Consider the following 19,909-nt stretch of genomic DNA (forward strand, 5'->3'; position numbering starts at 1 on the left):
TGATTTCACATAAGCAAATGTTTGTGTCTCAGTAGAAACACTTGGCTAAACTGTCAGCCCAACAAGGGAAAAGAGAGTTTTCACAGGACCAGAAAAATACCTAAAACATCATTATGGAGAAGTCAAAGGGAATAGAGTGGCTAAAAATAGATATATAAATAAGTAATCAGAGCACTAGACTCGGAGCAGAGCTCTTAGACGGTGCTGGTGGGAATTCGATAGAGCACAGCCACTCTGAAAACAGTCTAGCCACTTCTTATGAAGTGATGTATGACCCAGGACTACCTAAGAAAAATGAAAACATATGCCTATGAAAATACTTATATGTAAATATGAATAGCAGCCTTATTTTTAAACACCACAAACTCTAAATAACTGAATTGTCCACCAATTGGTGAGTAGATAAACAAATTTTGGGACATCCATACAATAGAATGCTACTCACTAATAAAAGAGTGACTGTGGATACACGCAACAGCGTGGATGAAACTCAAAACCATTAAACTGAGTGAAAGAAACTGGGTACAATTCCTTCTACAGTGAGTGGAACTCATCTAACAGCATTCTCCAGCATACGGAGGGGAAGTCCTTCTGCGGGAAATAAGTCACTGGGGAGCTAAAGATCACCCACAGAAGTTAAGTTACTGTCACCTACCTGATCATTTAGGAGAAACTGGTGATTCCACAAGATAAAAAATTTTAAACGGCAAAATATGATGACTGTCATCCCACTAGAGTGGATTGAGCAGATCACAGACTTCATTCAGATGCCCTCATAAGGGACTCATTATATCCACGTTTATGTGGAAAGAAAAAGACACCAACTGCTAAGGTGCATTTCATGACAAAATACAATGGTATGTATCCCTTTTGTGAGGCTGTTGATTCATATACTTACAGTATATCTGAAAATAAAGCTCTTAATCTTAGGTGCAGATATGAACTCGGGACAGCTGGTCTAAACTCCTTTGAAGGATCTGAAGGTCAAAGATGCAAAGTAGGGAAGAGGGTATAGCTCAGTGGTAGAGTGTGTGCTTGGCCTGCATGAGGTCCTGGGTTCAATCCCCAGTCCCTCCATAAAAAATGAGACGAAGAAGAAGGGGGGTGGGGGGAGGAGGAGGAGTAAATCTAATTACCACCCCCCAAAAAAATCTAAAAAAAGAAGAGGCAAAGTGATTTTCTCAAGGTCATAGAGCTAAGGAGTTAAAGGGAACATGGATTATGAACCAGATACTTTACATATACTAAAGCTGTTATGGAAATTACAATCTAACTAAATAATTATATTTTAAAACAGTAAACTCTACGGGGGAGTGTAGAGGTCAAGTGGTAGAGTGCTTTCTTAGAAACCACAAGGTCCTGGGTTCGGTCCACAGTACCTTCTCTTAAAAAAAATAAATAAATAAGTAAATCTAATTACCTTCCCCTACAAAAAAATATTAAAAATTAAAAAAAAAAAACAGTAAACTATAACCACCTTTGGGATTTTTCTTTAAATAAATTTCCCTTACCTTTTATTCACGTGGCTTTTTGTATGTGCATCAACAACTGTGCGCGCACTGGACCGCAGTGTCAGTCTTATCGTCAAAGGAAGTCAAGTTAAATGGATCTTACTTGGAAAAGGTGACTAATGATGGGTGAAAAAGACTATTGTTTATGTTAGATGGTAAGTCATATGATAAAATAGACTAGTAAAGAATTCTATCCCTTGAATAAAAAAAAGAAATAGACTATATGATCCAATGGCGTACGTCGGCTCCTTTAACGCACTCCCCTCATCACTGCTGGTGCCCCAGGTCAAAAGACAAATGTATCTAATTAGACAAGAGGTCCTTATCAGATCTACCCAGTGTATCTATTCCTCAGGCATAGAAATCCATGATATAATCGTTTCTGCCCTCAAAATTGTCAAAATACTGAATTTCTTTGTACCCATAAATAAAAGACCCAGATGCTAAAGTTTGGATTTGGAAAAAAATCTTTGAAAGCATTCAGTCCAAGCCATCACTTCCGTAGATGACCAACTCAGTAACGATACAAAGAGGCTAAATTAAGATCAGATATCTGCAGTGTTACAGCAGACTTCTCTGACTTCAGGTGTCTGTGATAACCCAGCCATGCTATATTTTTAATTATTACATACATTCTGAATAGCCATAGCTTTGTATGTGAAATGCTACTTTCTTATATATCTCTGATTTACCTGGAGAAAAATTTTAAAGGCAAGTTACAACCAGAAGACAGATAAATGTGTTTTCTTTTTTTAAACTCAGAAAACAAACAAAGCTAAGTGCCCCCTTCTTAATAAGTTTCAGGTTAGCTTAGGCTGTAACTAGTAGTGTTTACACCCTTAATTAACCATAGGACAGATGTTTTCTAGGCATTTTACTTTCCTTCAACTCTTTCCATTTCATACTAACTAAATTCCCAAAGATAACTTTTGGTTCCAAAAATCATAACTAATCTTATTTGAGTTATTTCTGCATATGGGATAATGAAATAATCTATATTCTCTTCTCATTACATTCTCCAACAAATATCTGAGTTAAACAGGTTGCTTACAAAGATGGCTCTGAAAGCACCAGTGTTACCTACACCCAGAGACATGGCTGGAGGGAGAGCGAGATGCCAGCCATCTCCTTCCTAAACATTTGTCAGAGGATGCAAAGAAGGTAGACAGCTCAGTACCTGCACAGCTTTGGGGACGCAGGGGGATGGGGAAAAGAGCAGGAAAGGGGAGTAAGAGAAAAAGAGACAAGGGATGCTGGGCAACTAAGGCTAGGTTAAGAAGGCTTTAAAAGAAGTCGGAAGCAATAAGCCAAATTCTGAAAGAATAAAGGAGTATAGTTTGGCAAATTAGAACCCAGAGGCAATCTCAGTGTCACGCAAAAAAAAAAAAAAAAAAAAAATTTTAAATGCCAGCTGTCGTTTTCAGCTGGAGCTGAGCTTTGCCTGCAGCCAATGCTGTCTCTCATCCTTCATGGTTCGGTTGAGCCTCCCAAACTGCCCAAAAGCACCCGTGTATCTACTCTGTTGGAAGAAGAAAGAAACACGCAGGGGAGAGAACAGGTCGGGCGGAGGCGGGGTGTGCAGTACTTCCTCCCATAATAACATTTTTTAAAGGTGAAAAATAGAAGCAAGACCCACAGCCCCTGTTTGTGCTGTGTGTCCAGGCAGCACCAAGACTTTCTTATTCTTCGACACTCACACTCTGCATGTCACATTTAGAGGAAATCACTGTTACAAAGTTCTGACATGCGCAGGATAGAGAGGTCCTTGGGCCTCTGACCATGGCACCTGGTATTCAGTGATTAGCATCTTTTGTTATTTCAATGCAAACATTTTATTCTGATTTTCTAAAGCACTGAAAGGCTTTGCCATCAACTCCATTGTATGTAAAAGGACCCTAAATGGCCTAATGCAGCCACATGTGGTCCCTGAGCACTTGAAATGCAGCTGGTGGGTATTAAGATATGCTGTAAATGTAAAATACACCCCAGAGTTTGCAGCCTCATTTAAAAAAGATGAAAATACATTATTAACCATTTTTGCATAAATTATTTGTTGAAATAATATCTCAGCTATACCGAGTAAATTAAAATATGCAATTAAAATTAATATTACCAGTTTCTTCTACTTTTTAAAATATAAGTACTAGAAAATTTCAGTTACCTATGAGGCTCATATTATGTTTCTGTTAAACAGTCCTTCTCTAAAGCCTATGATTTGAAGGCTGACTTCAGGTGGGATTTTCCTGACTTCAAATGTACTGTATTAAGTCACAATAAAAGCTCTCTCCTGGCTACACCAGTACCTTCTTAGATCAGCCAAGCTGACTCGCTTTATAATTATCAGATACTTCGGTCATTTCTCATTCATTCTTTCCACACCTAGTTATTGAACACCTACTATGTGCCGGGTCCTGGCCTGGACACTGAGGATCTGGTAAACCAAAGCAGACATGGGCCCTGCTGTCTAGGAGCCGAAGTCACGAGGAGGAGGCAGGCATTAGTCATGTAACCACACAGACCAACACTTAATGTCCAGCAGCGTGAAGGGCTCCGAAGAAAAGAACACAGCTGGCCCAGTAGTGTCGATGAGCTCTGAAGGATGGGAAGGGTTAACTCGGAGGGGAGGAGGAGGCAGCCGCAGAGACAAAGGGAACAGACACCGGAGCTGTGAGGAAGGAGGAGCTGAGGCTGGAGAGCTGAGAATGAGACGGAGAGCAGGCCAAGAGGAGGCTGTAGAGGGAACAGCCTTGGTTTTCATAACATCAAAGTCTCAGTTCTAAGACCTGTGCAAAACCCTTCATGAGCTTTAGGAGGACGTAACAAGATCATATTTGCATTTTAAAAGCTATCTTTCTACAGAAATACTAATAGCGTTTCTGAATAAGGAGTCAGTTGGTGAAATAACTGACAAATGCAAGATGGTTCCTACTGCTACTCTGGTGTTATTGACCCAAAAGTTGAAGGGTTCTAAGTCTTCGCGATTAATTTGCTGGGTGTGAGTCTAGTACTTAAGGGAGACAGAGCTATTTAAGAGATTGCTTTTTGTGAAGTCTTATCCCATAGAAAAGCTGTTTTCACAAATAGCCTATTTAGAATAAAACTTTTTTAATACATGACTTGCCCAGTGTCTTCTTCCAATCATGTCAGTTATCAGTTATTCCTACATAAACCTAATAGTTGCTGTGCTAAAATGACGACCATGGGAAAGGATCCTTGGGTCAGGTATGCACATCAAACCAGACTCCTTCTCTGTGCAATTTAATGGGAATTGTTGAACAAATGAGCGACAATTCCAACAAGCAAAATAGCATGAAAATACCTCGCAGCCCTGCTTTGTTTCTCTGAACTAGTGTTTTTGTTACATACCTGTCATTTTATGAAGTCTGAGGAACACAGTACCTTGCAGAAAATAACTCTTAAATGAAAAGTCCTTAGAAAAGTTCTATTGTTCTAACCATTCAAACGTGTGGCCGTCAGAAAAGAAAAGAAGAGTGCCTTTCCGTACCTGCCTGATTAGCTGAACAAACTGATACCCAACTCAAGTGAAAAAAAAAATCTCAGATGTAAAAATAACATGTTTTCTCAACGCACTCTCTGTTTTAGACATTCAGTATGGAACGTTACGAAGATGAGTCCGATGGTTTTGTTATCGCTAAGACAGTGATTAAGGAAAGCAGTGAACGCCTAAGGAAGCCCCACGGATGAACCACCCTCGAGCTGAGAGGCACCTCAGATTCTGTTCCAGCCTTCTCTGCCCGTGTGATGGATGAAGATGCTACCTTGCTCTAAATCGCCAGCAAGTTGGAGGGACCACTGGACTAGAAACTGCCTTGCTGCATCCCAACGAAATCAGGATGTCTTAATAGTAAATAAATATTGAACAAAAGGTTCTACAAGTATTTTGCTATAAAACACTTAATAATATTAATAAAAGCAATGATAAATATTATCACTGAAGAAGTATTTATGGTGCTCAGGCATTGTGCTAAATAAGCAGGTATTAACCCACTTCAGTCACCCAGCCACTACTGCTGGAGGTAGAACACAGCCCAGGCTCTGCATGCAGGCCTTTGACACTCATAGCCTTACCTGGCCTGGACATGAAGAGAGGAAATCTAACACACTATCCATGCACTCATCCTCGTGAGAAACTAGGTGGAAACTACCATGCACTCCTAGAATTTCATAAATAGAAGAGTCTTCAGAGTAAGGGATGACACTTGAGTACACTACATATTGAACATTGAAATTTAGGTTGCAAACATTTGAGAGTTTGCAAAAATGTTTATGCCAACACACGTGATGAACCTACGCTTGAAATCGCTAACTGCGTAAAAAAAAAGCAATCAAATCGTCATGTAAAACAGTGTTGAATGAGAATTTCACATCTTAGCTGATGAGCTGTGGCAATTGTTGGTCAAATTATTATACATTCAGAATTTGTTGCTGTTTCCCCTCTGTACATTCGTCAATAACTTTATGAGTTAGTTTTATCCTATATTTCGATGTCCATTTATGCATCTTTCTCTTGCCACTTGCCCCCAAGACCAAGAACCACATCCTTTTCCAATTTATTCTTCTACAGCCCCCCGCCCCAAAAGGACTTGACACAAGGTAGACGCCTAATAAATGTCTAAATTATCACATGCAATGTTTTCTAGATCCTCATTTAACTCCAATTTTAAATAAATGCGAATTGTTTTAATAACAGTTAGCTGTTAATGTTAATTTTTTAAATTGACATGAACAATAATTTGCTTGTATAACAGTATGTATGCAAGATTTGAAATAAAGCTATCTGAGTTCAAATCCCAGCGCTGACACTCACTAGCTTGTGACCTGGGTAAGTTTAACCCTCTTTCCCTCAGTTCTCTAATGAGGAAACTGAGGATAATAATTATACCTCCTTCACAGAGTTGCCTAAAAGATAGAGTGAGTTCATTTATATAAAAAGTATGACGCACAATGCCTGGTATATATCTCAGTACATGCCTCCAACTCCACCACCATCAGCGTCCTCATCACGGAGACATCTTCATTACCACCATCATCAGTCTACCCAGCATCATACCTGGTACATAGCAGGCTCTCAAATGTCAAATTGATTTCGGTTCCTAAAAACGCATCATTGTTCCTTTAAACCAAAATGTGCGCAGACATCTTATTCACGTACATACTTGTTTACTTCTCTCCTCGACAGGCATGTAACTGTCAAGGACTGGTGTCTGCGTGTAACTGATTTCACTTTATTTAAAGGAGGTGAATAAAAATGGAAGAATTTCAAGTTGACTTGTTAGATTAGCAAAAAGCACGATCAATCGGAGGCACAGCTACACGGAGCTTTGGCTCAAAGGCTGACAGCAGTAAAGCTGCTATCAGCACAGGAATGTTTTTGTCTGCTCAGTGAATCATTCAGCTTCGGGAAGGATCTTACCTAAGAAAGGGAAGAGACGGACATCCTTGAAACTAGTTTTTTTAAAATGGAAGCAGTTAAAGTAGTCTCAGGGTTTTAGAGAGACGCTTGGTCTTCCCATCAGCTCTTTTGTTCCTGCCGAACAACAAAGTTACCTGTGTCCTTGCTCCCGTGCTGTACAGGCCGGCAGTCCTTCCCATGGCTGCAGCGCTCGGTATGCAGAAGAAAAATGAAGAAATCACATTGCTGAGGCCATGAGCCAACAATTCCTACAGGATTGATAATAGGAGACTGTCATTTCTCAATCACGACTTTCAGAGACCGCAGGCAACACCTGTCATAGAACGAGACTTGTTTGTGTTCTCTTTCTGTTCTCTCCACTGGTTGTAATTTTAACCATGATTTTAAAAATAGCCAACGTTCACTGAGCGCTTACAATGAGCCGGAAACTGTTCTAAGCACTTGACTCATTTAATCCTCACAACCACCTTCTGGGAAAGTACAAGGTATTTGTTGTATCTGTCGCCAATTTCTCCTCTTTTAAGTCTCCATAACCAAGGCTTTTACTGCCACCGCTCCACCGATGACCTCCACGGTGCTAAATCCGACCGTTAATTCCTGCCTCACCGGGCCAAAAAGAGGCATCTGACACAGCTGCTCGCTTCCTCCTCCTTAAAGGCTCCTTCGAGGTCCTTCCAGGACTTCTCACCCTCCTGGTTTCCTCTTAACCTCCTCAGCCACCACTTCCCAGTCTCTTTTGTGGTTCCTTCTCATCTAACCAGTCACAAATATTGGACCACTCCTCTCTTTAATCTTAGCTACCCAAATGCACACTGACAGTTCCCAAAGTTGCATCTCCAGCCTGGACCACTCTCCTGAACTTCAGACCGATGGAGCCAACCTGCTGCTCCTCATTTTCATTTGGATAGTTAGCAGGTATCCCAGATTAACTAACCAGGCTAGTGCTCTCTACATTCCCGCCGTGGTCCTCCCACATCCTTTCCTATCTCAAGTTCCAGCTGCTTGGGCCAAATGCTTTAGAGATATCTGTGACTTCTCCCTTTCCCAGATGGCTTCCACATCCAATCCATAATCTGTCCACTTCTCATCTCCTTCACTGCTACATCCTGGTCCAGGTCCTCAAATGTCACTTGGATTGTTGTAAAAGCCTCTTAACGCTTTTCTTATGCTGCTGTTGCTGGTAAATAACACAGAAGAATATCCCTGCCCTCACAGACTAGCATTCTGGTGAAGGAATGCTGACAAGAAACAAGATGAATGTGGAAAGTAAAGCAGAGAAGGGAGTAGAAGTTTTTGGAGTTTAGGATTTTAGCTTACCGAGGAAGACCTCCCTGAGAAGGGAACATTGGAATAAAGGAGGCATGCGGCTACCTGGGGGTACAGAGTTCCTGGAAAAGGAAACAGCAAGCGCAAATGTCCTGAGCCAGAAACATGACTAGTGGGCTCAAGGAAAAACAAGGCAACAAGTGTGGCTAGAACAGAGTATAAAAGAAATATGATCATGGAGGAAGGCTGAAAGGTCAGGTAAAAGGCTTTTAAACTGAGTAGGACAGGAAGCCCCTGGACGATTTTGAGATGAGGAAAGACGCGGTCCGCATTATGGACCATTGTATCCCTTCTTCCGAGACCAGTGCCTGGTGGACACGAGGGTTCAATACACACCCCACCTTTTTCACAGATGACAAAAGCGGGACCCAGAGAACATTTCAGAGTGAGAGTCGGATCTAGGCGATTTAGCGCCATAGCCACTAGTCCACAGCTACCGCTGCAGACCTGTGCAGGAATGCAGGACCATGGGGCTTGAAATGAGATGCCAGCAGAAGTAGATTCTGAAACATGATCAACAAAATCTCCATCCTTTGGTTTTCTAAGAACAGACCCTTGCATCCTTCAGTTTTTACTTTTTATTCCTAAGAAGAGTAATGTTAGTGTCATTTGTATTTTGGAATCCATAATTTTTAAAAGTCAGCATGCAGTGACCAATAGATTTGGATTCTCTCCTAAAAACAAATCAGAAAGAACATTAAGATGCTCTTCTCTAAACACAAAGAAGTGTATCCTAAACCAATCCACGCAGGTCAGACTTGCACCTTTCCATGAATGGTTTGGCGATTTTCTTTTGTTCTGTTCTACTCATTCTTGCTGTACACTTAGGAAAGTTTATTTTTTATTTTACACAAGTTCAACATTCTCAGGGTCTGGGAGGACACCATACAAAGATACAAGAGCCATGGAGAGGTGTGGAGAGGGGCTGGGGCATACTCCACCTGGTTGTCATCAACTGAATATTTGAATTTTTTGGCAGATCCTTGAGCAAGGGCTAGTGAGGCCACATAGCCCACAAATGCCACTCCAAAAGCTTCAGTGATTACTGCAGAGAGGATGCGCATTGGGGGAACTCTGGGCGGAGGAATTCTGTGGAAAGAAAGAGCATATTGAAGTCATCAACTTTCATGTAATTTCTGTAACAACTTGCAATGAATTCAACTATGGTAATGACTCTGAAGTATACACAGAACATGTGAAACACCCCTGAGGAAACCGAGCAGCCTTGCCCTTAGAAGCCTTCTTCTCCGACATTACTTAAGAGCAAAGTCACAGAGACCACCGCGGGGACAGCTCCACACATCTAACTGCGTTCACTCCCAGGGAATTCAGGTTACAGCACAGCAGCTCTAACTCAACAAAAAAGGTCCTGTAACAGAACAAGAGCAAAGCTGGAGCGTGCTTTCATTCGACTTTTCCAAATATTTATTTGGCTGGCATGAGACACTGTATTTCCTGCCTTGAATGCTGCAGTACTGTATCACTGAAAGCTACAATTCTTGAGCTAATTCCCCATATTTGCCATCGATTTCAACATCTTAATTATGTTTTTAATTTGATCCTTTCACAGAACACTTAACTATTGTTAAAAAAGAGACAACTGATCCAAAACAGAGTCATTGTTTAAGCCTCACGTAAACAAGCCAAGAATTAATACCTAATTTAACGGCAGTTTCAGCCTCTCTCAGGAATGCAAACTCTAACCAGTCATCTGGAATTACCCGGTGAGCACTTGTGAGGTAATCTGCCCTTCTGTCTCCTGTAGGAATGTGACTTTGCCTGCTACAATCCACTCTTTTCTAGAAACTTCCTTTTCCTGGCCCGCTTCTGACTGTAAGAGCCTTTCATTTTGTACAGTTCTTCATAGCTCCTTCTGACCTGCTAGCTAGGACACTCTTCAACTCAGGAATCATTGCATCAAGCCAGCAAGACCTTTAAATGTACTCAGTTGAATTTTGTTTTTTGACTCTCTGCATAACATGTTAAGGAAAATATATATAAAGTTTCCATCTACCCTCTGTTGCCAAATATAAGACCACAGTTAGCTGTTTCTCAGCTTTAAATAACTGTTTAAAAAATTTCTTTCAACTAACACTCAGCCATTGTCTTGTTGTCTTTTGAAATTCACTTGAGCCAAAGTATCACTGTTTATTTATCTCCCTAATTATGCTCTGTGACACTTACCTCCCCGCTTTAAAAAAAAAAAAAAAAAAAAAAAAAAAAAAAAAAACAAATAGAGAAAACCCTCTGGGAGGAAAAAGAAATGTACACTGAATTTAGGAAACCATTCAAAAAGGTATAAATTGCTTTGTTTTATAAGGCTACAAGTCCAATGTGAGGAAAGAATAAGACAAAAGAAAGGAGATGCCTGCCTCCCCCAGCTTCCAGCAGTGTGTGTGTAAGAACAAACAGAGAGGTAATCGAACTGCTAAAAACTCAATGATGGAAACTATAAAACATAAAGCACGTTTCTATTTTTATGCAACCACATAAAAATCACAAGTGTTCATTAATTTTATATCTATGTATTAGTGACATGAAAATACTTATAAATAAACCTATTTTATTTGAAAAGAAAAACCCTCTGGGGCAAAAGTAAAAGAAAAAGGGACAATAAGTTGATTTAATACTGAGCAAGTAAACTGAATGCTTAGCACTTACATACTAGCAATTTTATGTAATTCTCCCCACAATCCCCAAACCAAGAAGAAGAACGTATTCTGAGAAAGTCAGGCAATGTGTCTAAGTCGCAAAGTGAACGGTGGAGCTGGGATTCGACCTCCGCTCCGTTCCTCCCAATACCATGCTCTTTCTATGATTCTTCAAGAGGATGGGTCACTCAAAGCAAAGGAGAGTTAGACTGCACGGGTGAGAGGCATGGTTTGTTTTAACCCACTTACTCAAGAATATCCCCAAGTCAGATTGATTTGTATCATTACAAGCCCCAAGATGTATGATATACAAAAGTGCTACTGTAACAGAGCAGGACCCTGGGGCCTTCCTGGGACAGGCTCCTCCCCCATAACTTCTGCTGTAGCTCCTCTCTGATGATAGTACCTCATGTATATTTCCTGAGTTTTTCAGATGCCAAAAACCACCACCAAAGGGAAGAAATTAACTACTTGAAGATCCAGAGCAAGTAGCCCCCAGACCTTCTGGAGACTAGGGCTTCATAGCGATGACCACCCTGCTCCCTCCACATCAACCCATCAGAGAACTGCGCACGAGCTGATCGCACATGCTGTGACCCGCCTCCCCACACCTGGACTTTAAATATGCTTTGCTCAAACCCTTCAGGGAGTCTGGGATTTTCTTGGGCGTGAGCCATCCTGTCCTTGCCTGGCCCTGCAATAAACTTGTCTCTGCCCCAAACTCCGACGTTTTGGTTTGTTTGGCCTCGTGGTGCACCAGGCACATGAGCTTGCCTTCAGTACCACTTCCACTTGTGTTTCATGAAAATTGAGCTTGCCTAATTATTAATAACAATAAGCTGACATAAATAAATAAATAAACAAACAAACAAACAAACTGATTTTTGAAGGTGGAAAAGTAGAGAATCCTTTAGAAAACCCAAGTTGATTCAGATAATCACTATTAGCTTATATCTGCATAAAAGCTAAAGACGGGATTTTTTTAAATTATCTTTTTAATCTGTGAGAATTTTTCTACTGTTCCTCCATTTTAATGTAATCAGAAGCCAAACTATGTATATAGAGAGTGGGTTCAACAGCTCTAACTTTGCCCAAATTTTATAAATATTGGTGTATGGTACAGCCTATTAAAAGGGAATAACCAAAAGATGCCTCCCTCCTCCCTAAGATGACTTCATTTTCTTTCAGGCTGTATTTGGAATAATCTTTCACTTTTTAGGGTGAACACTTCTTCTTGTTAACTTTCCTGTTAGTTCCAGAGGAAGGCTCTAAGACAGGAAGGGAACATGGCCTGTTCTCCATGCCCACCCTCTCTTTACCATTATACACCATCCATGCGTATGGGTTTGCTATTTCACATGCTGTTTATGTACTTTCCCTATGTTTTAAGTGAAATAAAAATCGTAAGAATACGTGAGTGGAATAAGGAGGACTAAATCTTAGAGCGTGACTCTAATTTGGAAATTCAATGTCCTCCTTTTTTTTTTTTTCAATAATATTCATGTAACTTCCAAATCCTTTACCTGAAGCAATGCTATATATAAAAAAAAAAGTTACCAACTTCCCGAGTCATAGGTAAGCAGGCAAAGAAGTTTTCTTTATTGTGAACTGTTTGTCTCTATCATTGTAAAATGGAAATTAATTGAAATTTTGTCCCATACAGAGCCTTTGAAAGAAATGAAACCACACCCACACACCTCCGGTTGTTTCCTCCATCAAAAACAAACAAACAAAGAAACAAAAAAGAAAGAAAGAAAAGGCTACATTACCCTTTTGGAATATGACCAACTACTTCTAGTCCATAAGTGTTTTCCATGTTGGTACAATAACAAGTAAATGAGGCAGCAATGATCTGTGTGGCACAGTTTGAAAAAAGAAAAAGAAAATTATTACTGGCCTCTCAAGCATCTTACAACTATTTTTAAAAATAAACATTGTTCACACGTCCCATAATTGTCAAGAGTATAATAGCGGTTGCAGAGATTTTTAAAAACTAAGAATTTTAAAAATTAAAAAATCCCTCTGGGATTTGGAAGCACCTAATTTTCTCAAAAATTAAACGGCATTTCAATAATATGACTTTTCTCATACCCTCCCAACTGTATCAGTCCAGCTATGTCTGATTCCAAAGGGGAGAAGAACCCAGGTATAGGAGTGTGTGTGTGTGTGTGCGTGTGTGCACGTGCTTGCGTGCAGATACCACAATCCAGCCTAAACACTTGCCTCGTGATAGGAATGGATGCTTTATAGCACAGCACATTTTCCCTCCATGACAGCGACCATCCAAGAGTTTAAGATGTTGCATCAATATTCCTAATGCAGTTAGTAATCAATGCTGATTTACAGTCTCCTTGAATCATTTTGAATTTTGAGCTTATACTATTTCTTAAAGTAAAATACGCTCGTTAATAACATGCTCAACTTGATGCTTTTGAAATTACCTCCGTGGAGTCTCGGGTGCCTGACCCTCTGTTATCTGACACATGATATATAATCAGCAAGGTCATTGTTCTCTGCAAGCACCTGTAATCACCTTTTAATTAACTGTCTGTTCAGAATTCAGCTCAGCCTTTGTTTTGCCAGTCATGCCACCTTACAGCGTTCCATCCATTTTCACATTCTCTTTTCATTCTTCCGATCATTTAATAGGTACTGGAAATTTCACGTGGTTATCATAGCAGGTTGGTATCAGCTAGGAACTATTCCTATACTATACTTTTTTGTTTAAAAGAAACACACTAATTATCTAGTTAGAGTACAAATTTACCACATACATGGTTAGAAAAAAGATATGACAAAAATCACACTAGCAAAATAAGGACTATCTAACAATAAATACCAAATAATATTACTTTGTAGGGTTTTTCCTGTGTATTTCTGTTCTCTGTGATACGTTCAGCTGAATTTACAGAGGTTTTTAAAGCATCAAATAGTCTTAAAAAGCAAAAGAGCCCTGACAACTTTTTTAAAAAGGCAACAGAACTGTGTAGGTTATACTGTCAAACTTTACACATATTGTGATATAATAGTAATAGTTAAAAATTCAGGCTATTAGGTTGGAATCAGAAGTATTTAATGTATTCTGATCTAAGATTAGAAGATTAATGGATCTAAGACAATTAATAAACTTTAATTGCTAATAATTTTCATGAAATGTTTATATCAGGTCAGAAAATATTGTGAGCTTGAAGAAAATATACCATAGCCACAAGACGCTGGATCCTTACTGAAAACGGAAGCATGCCTGGTGTTCAATACACATAGCCACTATTAAAATTAAGTAACCGAAGACAGTGTCTTACGTCCTCGCTGTGTTTCTTTACCACAATTAAGTTTCCTTTATCAGTCAAAGCAGCAGCCCCTTTGTAATACGGTTCAGTGTTACACGCGTGAATGGCGCTGGTGCTGCCCTTAGACTTGGGGGAGGGGTGCAGCCCCAAACAGGGTCAGTGCTTCAGAGGGCTCGAATCCGGCCCTCGTCCACCTGTTGCTCTTGCATAAAATGAGAGTTTTGTGGAGGCGAGGGGATGCTCCCAACTCAGACCTGTGCTCGTCTTTCTGGACAACCCCCTAAATCCTCAGGAACCTATCATTTCCTGCCCAAATGGCTCCAAGTCTGCTTCCAGAACACCTTCCCCAGGTCCGTCCTGCCAGTGAGGCCCAAGGGAAGGCCACAGGACTGTTGTGGGGGGTAGAAGGGTGGGGGTGCATTTGGAGCTTGGATACCAGGACAAGGGTGTCCACATGTACATATGAACCCTTTGTAGGTGGGGGAGAGCTGGAGGAGGAAGACAAGAAGCTGGCCAAGGCACTGGCTTTCTCCTTGCTGACAGAACTCCAAGGATTCGGAGAATTCCCTATTTTAACCTGCCTTTCTAGGTAATCACTTAAGGCATTTTAGTCAAGATAGGAAAAACAGAACCTTTTTATGTAACATTTTGATGTATAACTTCTAAGTATTTGGGCCTGCATTAGTACTTTTGCAAATATTAGGGGCAACGGTGTATATAAGAAGTACCTTTTGTTGTTGTTGGTAAGGGTAATTCCTACTACTTTGCGCTGAATGAGCAACTGTTTTATTCAGTATTGAATAAAGCAAGTTCGAGGGCCTTCTTCCCCTAAGGTTATTTTCAATTTTTGATTTCATGAAACTTACACAATCAAGCTTCCCAAGATGTAAGAAGCATTCGTTAATACCTATAGGACTTCAGAATAAAATGACGTGTTTCACAGTTGTTGTTATGAAAACTACTAATAATCATAGTACCCTCCACTTGTGTGGATTACTTGAAATACACACACACACAAATGCACACATATTACATAGACCACATATGTTATATGTAACTCTGTGAATTATCATACAAGGCCTAACTAGAGACAGAGGCCGTGCACCTTAGTCCTGCAAAAACGAGCCATACCCCTCAGAGACAGGCTCCAACGTGCCAGCCGTGCCCATTTACATAGACCCGCACCGTCTCAGCGGCACAAAGAGATATTCCAATAGGTGCAATTACTTAGATACCTCTTGTCATGTACATGCAGAACCCAAAGACCATTAAAAACTAAAGCCAATTAATTAGTTTGTAGACTATGGTTGTCCTAACATTTTATTTTCAATGCAATGTGTTGTTTAGTTTTAACTTAAGAGTTAAGAGATCCCATTAGAGGCTTTTAAAATTCAAAAGGTATTTTTTTTTATGCCAGAAGCCTTAGGAGCAAATTACAATTTATGGCTTTGCCAAGTACAACAAAAAAATGTCTTAGAGAATCAGTCTTGGCCAGTGACGATCAGGAGCATCCTTCAATAAAGCAAAATTAGGTCAGTGTAAAAAAAAACATTAATAAATCTAATAAATTAATAAATCATTAGTGGAAATTTTTCAATTGATAATATTAATATGCATCAGACAGACGCCACATGAATAGAATGTGGTATGACTTTTTATCGCTTTAAGGAGAATCACACCAGAGACCTTTGGAGTCTCATCCTTAGAAATGTCTCCTTATTTAAAATCTTACGCTATAGGTTCTCTTATTTATCTAAAAAAAAAAAAAAAGCATATGAGAAATGCTGTGAAAATTGAAAACACGTGTGCCTCCTTTTTAAAATTATTGACTCCAAATATTTCCTGTTTTTACATTGATGTATATAGCCACACAAATTAGCCCAGCTTTAATGAAAGGCAGGAGTAGCTCTGGGTTACGGTAAACAAGACACTGAGCCTCTACAAGCATCGCAGGGCAGAAGACTACATGTTGAATTTCCTACTTACCAAAACTAAGTCGACAGGAAGAACAATTTTAATTTTCCTCTTAAACTGTTCATTCAGCTCTTTAACCAGAACAAGCACCACGATGCTCAGCAAAGATAAGAGCAGGGCTTCTAGCCGCACGGACTTGATGTTTTGAAAGACATGTGCATAGATCTACAGTCAGAAGGAAAAATACAAACAAAATGCAGGGTGACCCATGATATAGCAAAATCAAAATCTGGCTCCAAATAAACTCAGTGATATTTTGCACAAAAAAAAAAAAAATAGCTGAAGGGGTGGGGAGTGGAAAGGTGGGGGCGTAGAAGGGTGTTCAGTGCTGATGGAGAGAGCAGGCTGTAACTCAGTTGCATGTACAAAACTGCTTTGCCCTTGGTTCTTTCACCAAATTCAGTGTTTGCTCCTTTTTTTAAAATATATTTTTACTGAAATAAAGCCAGTTTACAATGTTGTGTCAATTTCTGGTGTACAGCACAATGCTTCAGTCATACATGAACTTACATATATTCAGGTTCATATTGTTTTTAACCATATGTTTCTACAAGATATTGAATATAGTTCCCTGTGCTATACAGTATAAACTTGTTTATCTATTTTATATATAGTGGTTAGCATCCGCAAATCTTGAACTCCAAATTTATCCTTTCCTACCTCCCTTCCCTACCCTGGAAACCATAAGTTTGCCCTCTATGTCTGTGAGTCTGTTTCTGTTTTGTAAATAAGTTTGTCTCTTCTTTCAGATTCTACATATAAGCGACATCATACAGCATTCCTCTTTCTCTTTCTGGCTCACTTCACTCCGAATGACACTCTCCAGGTCCATCCATGTTGCTGCAAATGGCATTATTTTATTATTTTTATGGCTGAGTAGTATTCCATTGTATAAATATACCACAGCTTCTTTATCCAGTCATCTGTCAATGGACATTTAGGTTGTTTCCATGTCTTAGCTGTTGTAAATAGTGCTGCAGTGAACATTGGGGTGCAGGTGTCTCTTTGAATTAAGGTTCCCTCTGAATATATGCCCAGGAGTGGGACTGCTGAATCATATGGTAAGTCTATTTTAGTCTCTTGAGGAATCGCCATACTGTTTTCCATAATAGCTGCACCAAACTGCACTCCCACCAACCATGTAGGAGAGCCCCACCTTTCTCCACAGCCTCTCCAGCATTTATTGTTTGTGGACCTTTGAATGATGGCCACTCTGACTGGTGTGAGGTGATACTTCATTGTTTTGACCTGCACCTCTCTGATTGTAATTTTGACCTGCACCTCTATGAAAATTAGTGATACTGAGCATTTTCTCATGTGCCTATTGGCCATTTGTATGTCTTCATTGGAGAACAGCCTGTCTAGGTCCTCTGCCCATCCCTAGACTGGGTTGTCTGTCCTTTTCTTATTAAGTTGCATGAGCTGTTTATACACTCTCTCAGTCTCATCCTTTGCAAATATTTTCTCCCATTCCATAGACTGTCCTTTGGCTCTGCTTATGGTTTCCTTTGCTGTGCAAAAGCTTTTAAGTTCACTCAAGTCCCATCTGTTCATCCTTGCCCCCATTTCTATTGCTTGGGTAGACTGCTCTAGGAGAACTCTGCTGAGATTTATGTTGGACAATCCACAAACTTTTTTGGTCAATTAATCTTCGACAAATGAAGCAAGAACATACAATAGAGTAAAGACAATCTCTTCAGCAAATGGTGTAGGGAAAACTGGACAGCTGCATGCAAATCAATGAAGTTAGACTACTCCCTCATACCATACACAGAAATAGACTCAAAGTGGCTTAGACTTAAACATGGGACAAGACATTGTAAACTTCTTGGCAGAAAGCATAGGCAAAGCACTGCCTGGCATAAATCTCCTCCTTACGCAAGGACACGGCTGCACTTACAGCTCCTTCTCAGACACGTCAATGGGCAGAAATGCTAACACTTGTTAGTTGCATGCAGATTCACCACTAAGGGCAGTGAGGGGATGACAGGCTCTCCTGGACCCCACCGTCCTTCCTCAAACCCCAAAATCAAACATACACACAAAGTTTAAACACCTGTGGATATAGCTGGAACTTAGTAGCTCTGTGTAAGGAGATGCTCATGTTTCTCTATAGCTTTCAAATTTTTTCTTACAAAAATGTATCAGTTGTTTAAAGATTTTAAATAGACCTAAATGTTTATCTTCAAAATTTATTTTAATTCCTCCTTCTCTTGGAACATGTTAAATCTAATTTTTATAAAGTCATTTCTATTCACCCACAGCTGATTAAGTCTAGTTTCAAGTGACAAAAATTAGTTTTTACTTTATAGGCTATTCTTATAGTAGCCCAAGTTGTTGGTGTTCTTTGTCCTCTCTTTTTAGCATCTCAAAAATAATTTGACCACAACTAAAAATATTGGATCCAAAATGCTACTCAGTGAAGTAGATTCTCTATAGGGGATGGGGTCAGAAGGATGTCAAGAAAATTTTGTCTAAGTAAATAGCTTTCTGATGATTAATCATGATCCAAAGATAAAAGTGAGAATATCCTGCAGATGACTTGTCAAGAATAAAATAAACATCCAAATGTTTTAAGACATTGAGATGATTATTCCTGCTGTTTTATCCATGGTATTAAAAGTATGCCATGACAGCCCCTGCGTAAGAAAGGGGAGAAATATGAAAAACTCCCAAGCCACATCAAATCTGCTGTAACATGCATTTGGAGAACAAGTATTTGCAGTAATAAAAATGAGCATCCCAGAATGAAAGGAATGTGAAAAACTCCCAAGGTTTTTATTGTCTGTCTGGATTAAACTACGAAGTGTAGGGCAAAGTACATCTCACAAGGTGCTCCAGAAGAACATGGGGGTGGGCAGAGGCTTGTTACAACGAGCATGAAGAACACAGTAGAAAAGTAGGCTGGTGGGGAGTCATCCTAATGAGTGACTAGCATGTGGACCGCGCGGAGAAGTCATGGCTAAAGCTGGGTGGTAGGAGATGAGGGGCATGTGGAGCTGGAGACAGGGGCAGGGATAGGAGTGCACGCGCGTGCGTGCACACACACACACACACGCGCTGTTATGTATGCTCATTTAAAACAGGTCTAGGCATCCGAAACACGTATTGACATTTCTCATTTCTGGTATAAACCCAGTCATTTGAGTATGCTGTCACACACTGCCCTTCAGTAGATAAAAATTCCTACCAAAAATTGCCATTCATTTCCCAGACCTCAGAGAAGCAAAGATAGTTCATGTGTGTACGGAAAAAATTAGTCAATTATTCCACTGGAATTAACCAACCTGTTTAATAAAATGAGAGTTTGGCTCATTTTGAGACTACAATACTAGTAATTCTTTAAATTGGCCATTTATTATAACTTGACATAAAATGGAAAACATCAACACGTATAAACAAGTCCATTTTGAGCTACTTCAGAGAATGAAAACAGCCTTTCCATCAGATACATATATTGCTTCTTACAATTTTCTTTAGAGAACAGACTTTTCTGAAGCCCTTAATGGACATTTATACGCACATGCCTACATGCACACCCACTATTTATATAATGTGTTTTTATCTGATTTGGCCATTTTAATACTTTTTTTTCCACTGATGGAGTCTTAACTCCTAGAATAATGCCTGGCAGATAGCAGGCACTCAATAAATATTGTTGACTGTATGAAAGTTTTGGTCTAACATAGTAATGGTAACAATAAATCTGTAAATAGGAGTAGA

General features: G+C 39.8%; 1 protein-coding gene across 5 annotated transcripts in view; it reads right to left on the reverse strand.

Annotated features, from left to right (window-relative positions):
• The window catches only part of SLC26A7 (solute carrier family 26 member 7), a 136,675-nt gene that overhangs the window by 40,813 nt on the left and 75,953 nt on the right, over positions 1 to 19,909 (reverse strand). For all 5 annotated transcript variants that reach the window (XM_064476970.1, XM_010975994.3, XM_010975996.3 and 2 more), the window contains exons 6-9: positions 16,199 to 16,351; positions 12,692 to 12,774; positions 9,213 to 9,360; positions 7,080 to 7,193 (exon numbers count right to left, since the gene is read on the reverse strand). In XM_064476970.1, the coding sequence (XP_064333040.1) occupies positions 7,080 to 7,193; positions 9,213 to 9,360; positions 12,692 to 12,774; positions 16,199 to 16,351 (498 nt within the window). The remainder of the gene's footprint in view (positions 1 to 7,079; positions 7,194 to 9,212; positions 9,361 to 12,691; positions 12,775 to 16,198; positions 16,352 to 19,909) is intronic.

This window comes from Camelus dromedarius, chromosome 20, assembly GCF_036321535.1.
Source record: "Camelus dromedarius isolate mCamDro1 chromosome 20, mCamDro1.pat, whole genome shotgun sequence".
Taxonomy (NCBI): Eukaryota; Metazoa; Chordata; class Mammalia; order Artiodactyla; family Camelidae; genus Camelus; species Camelus dromedarius.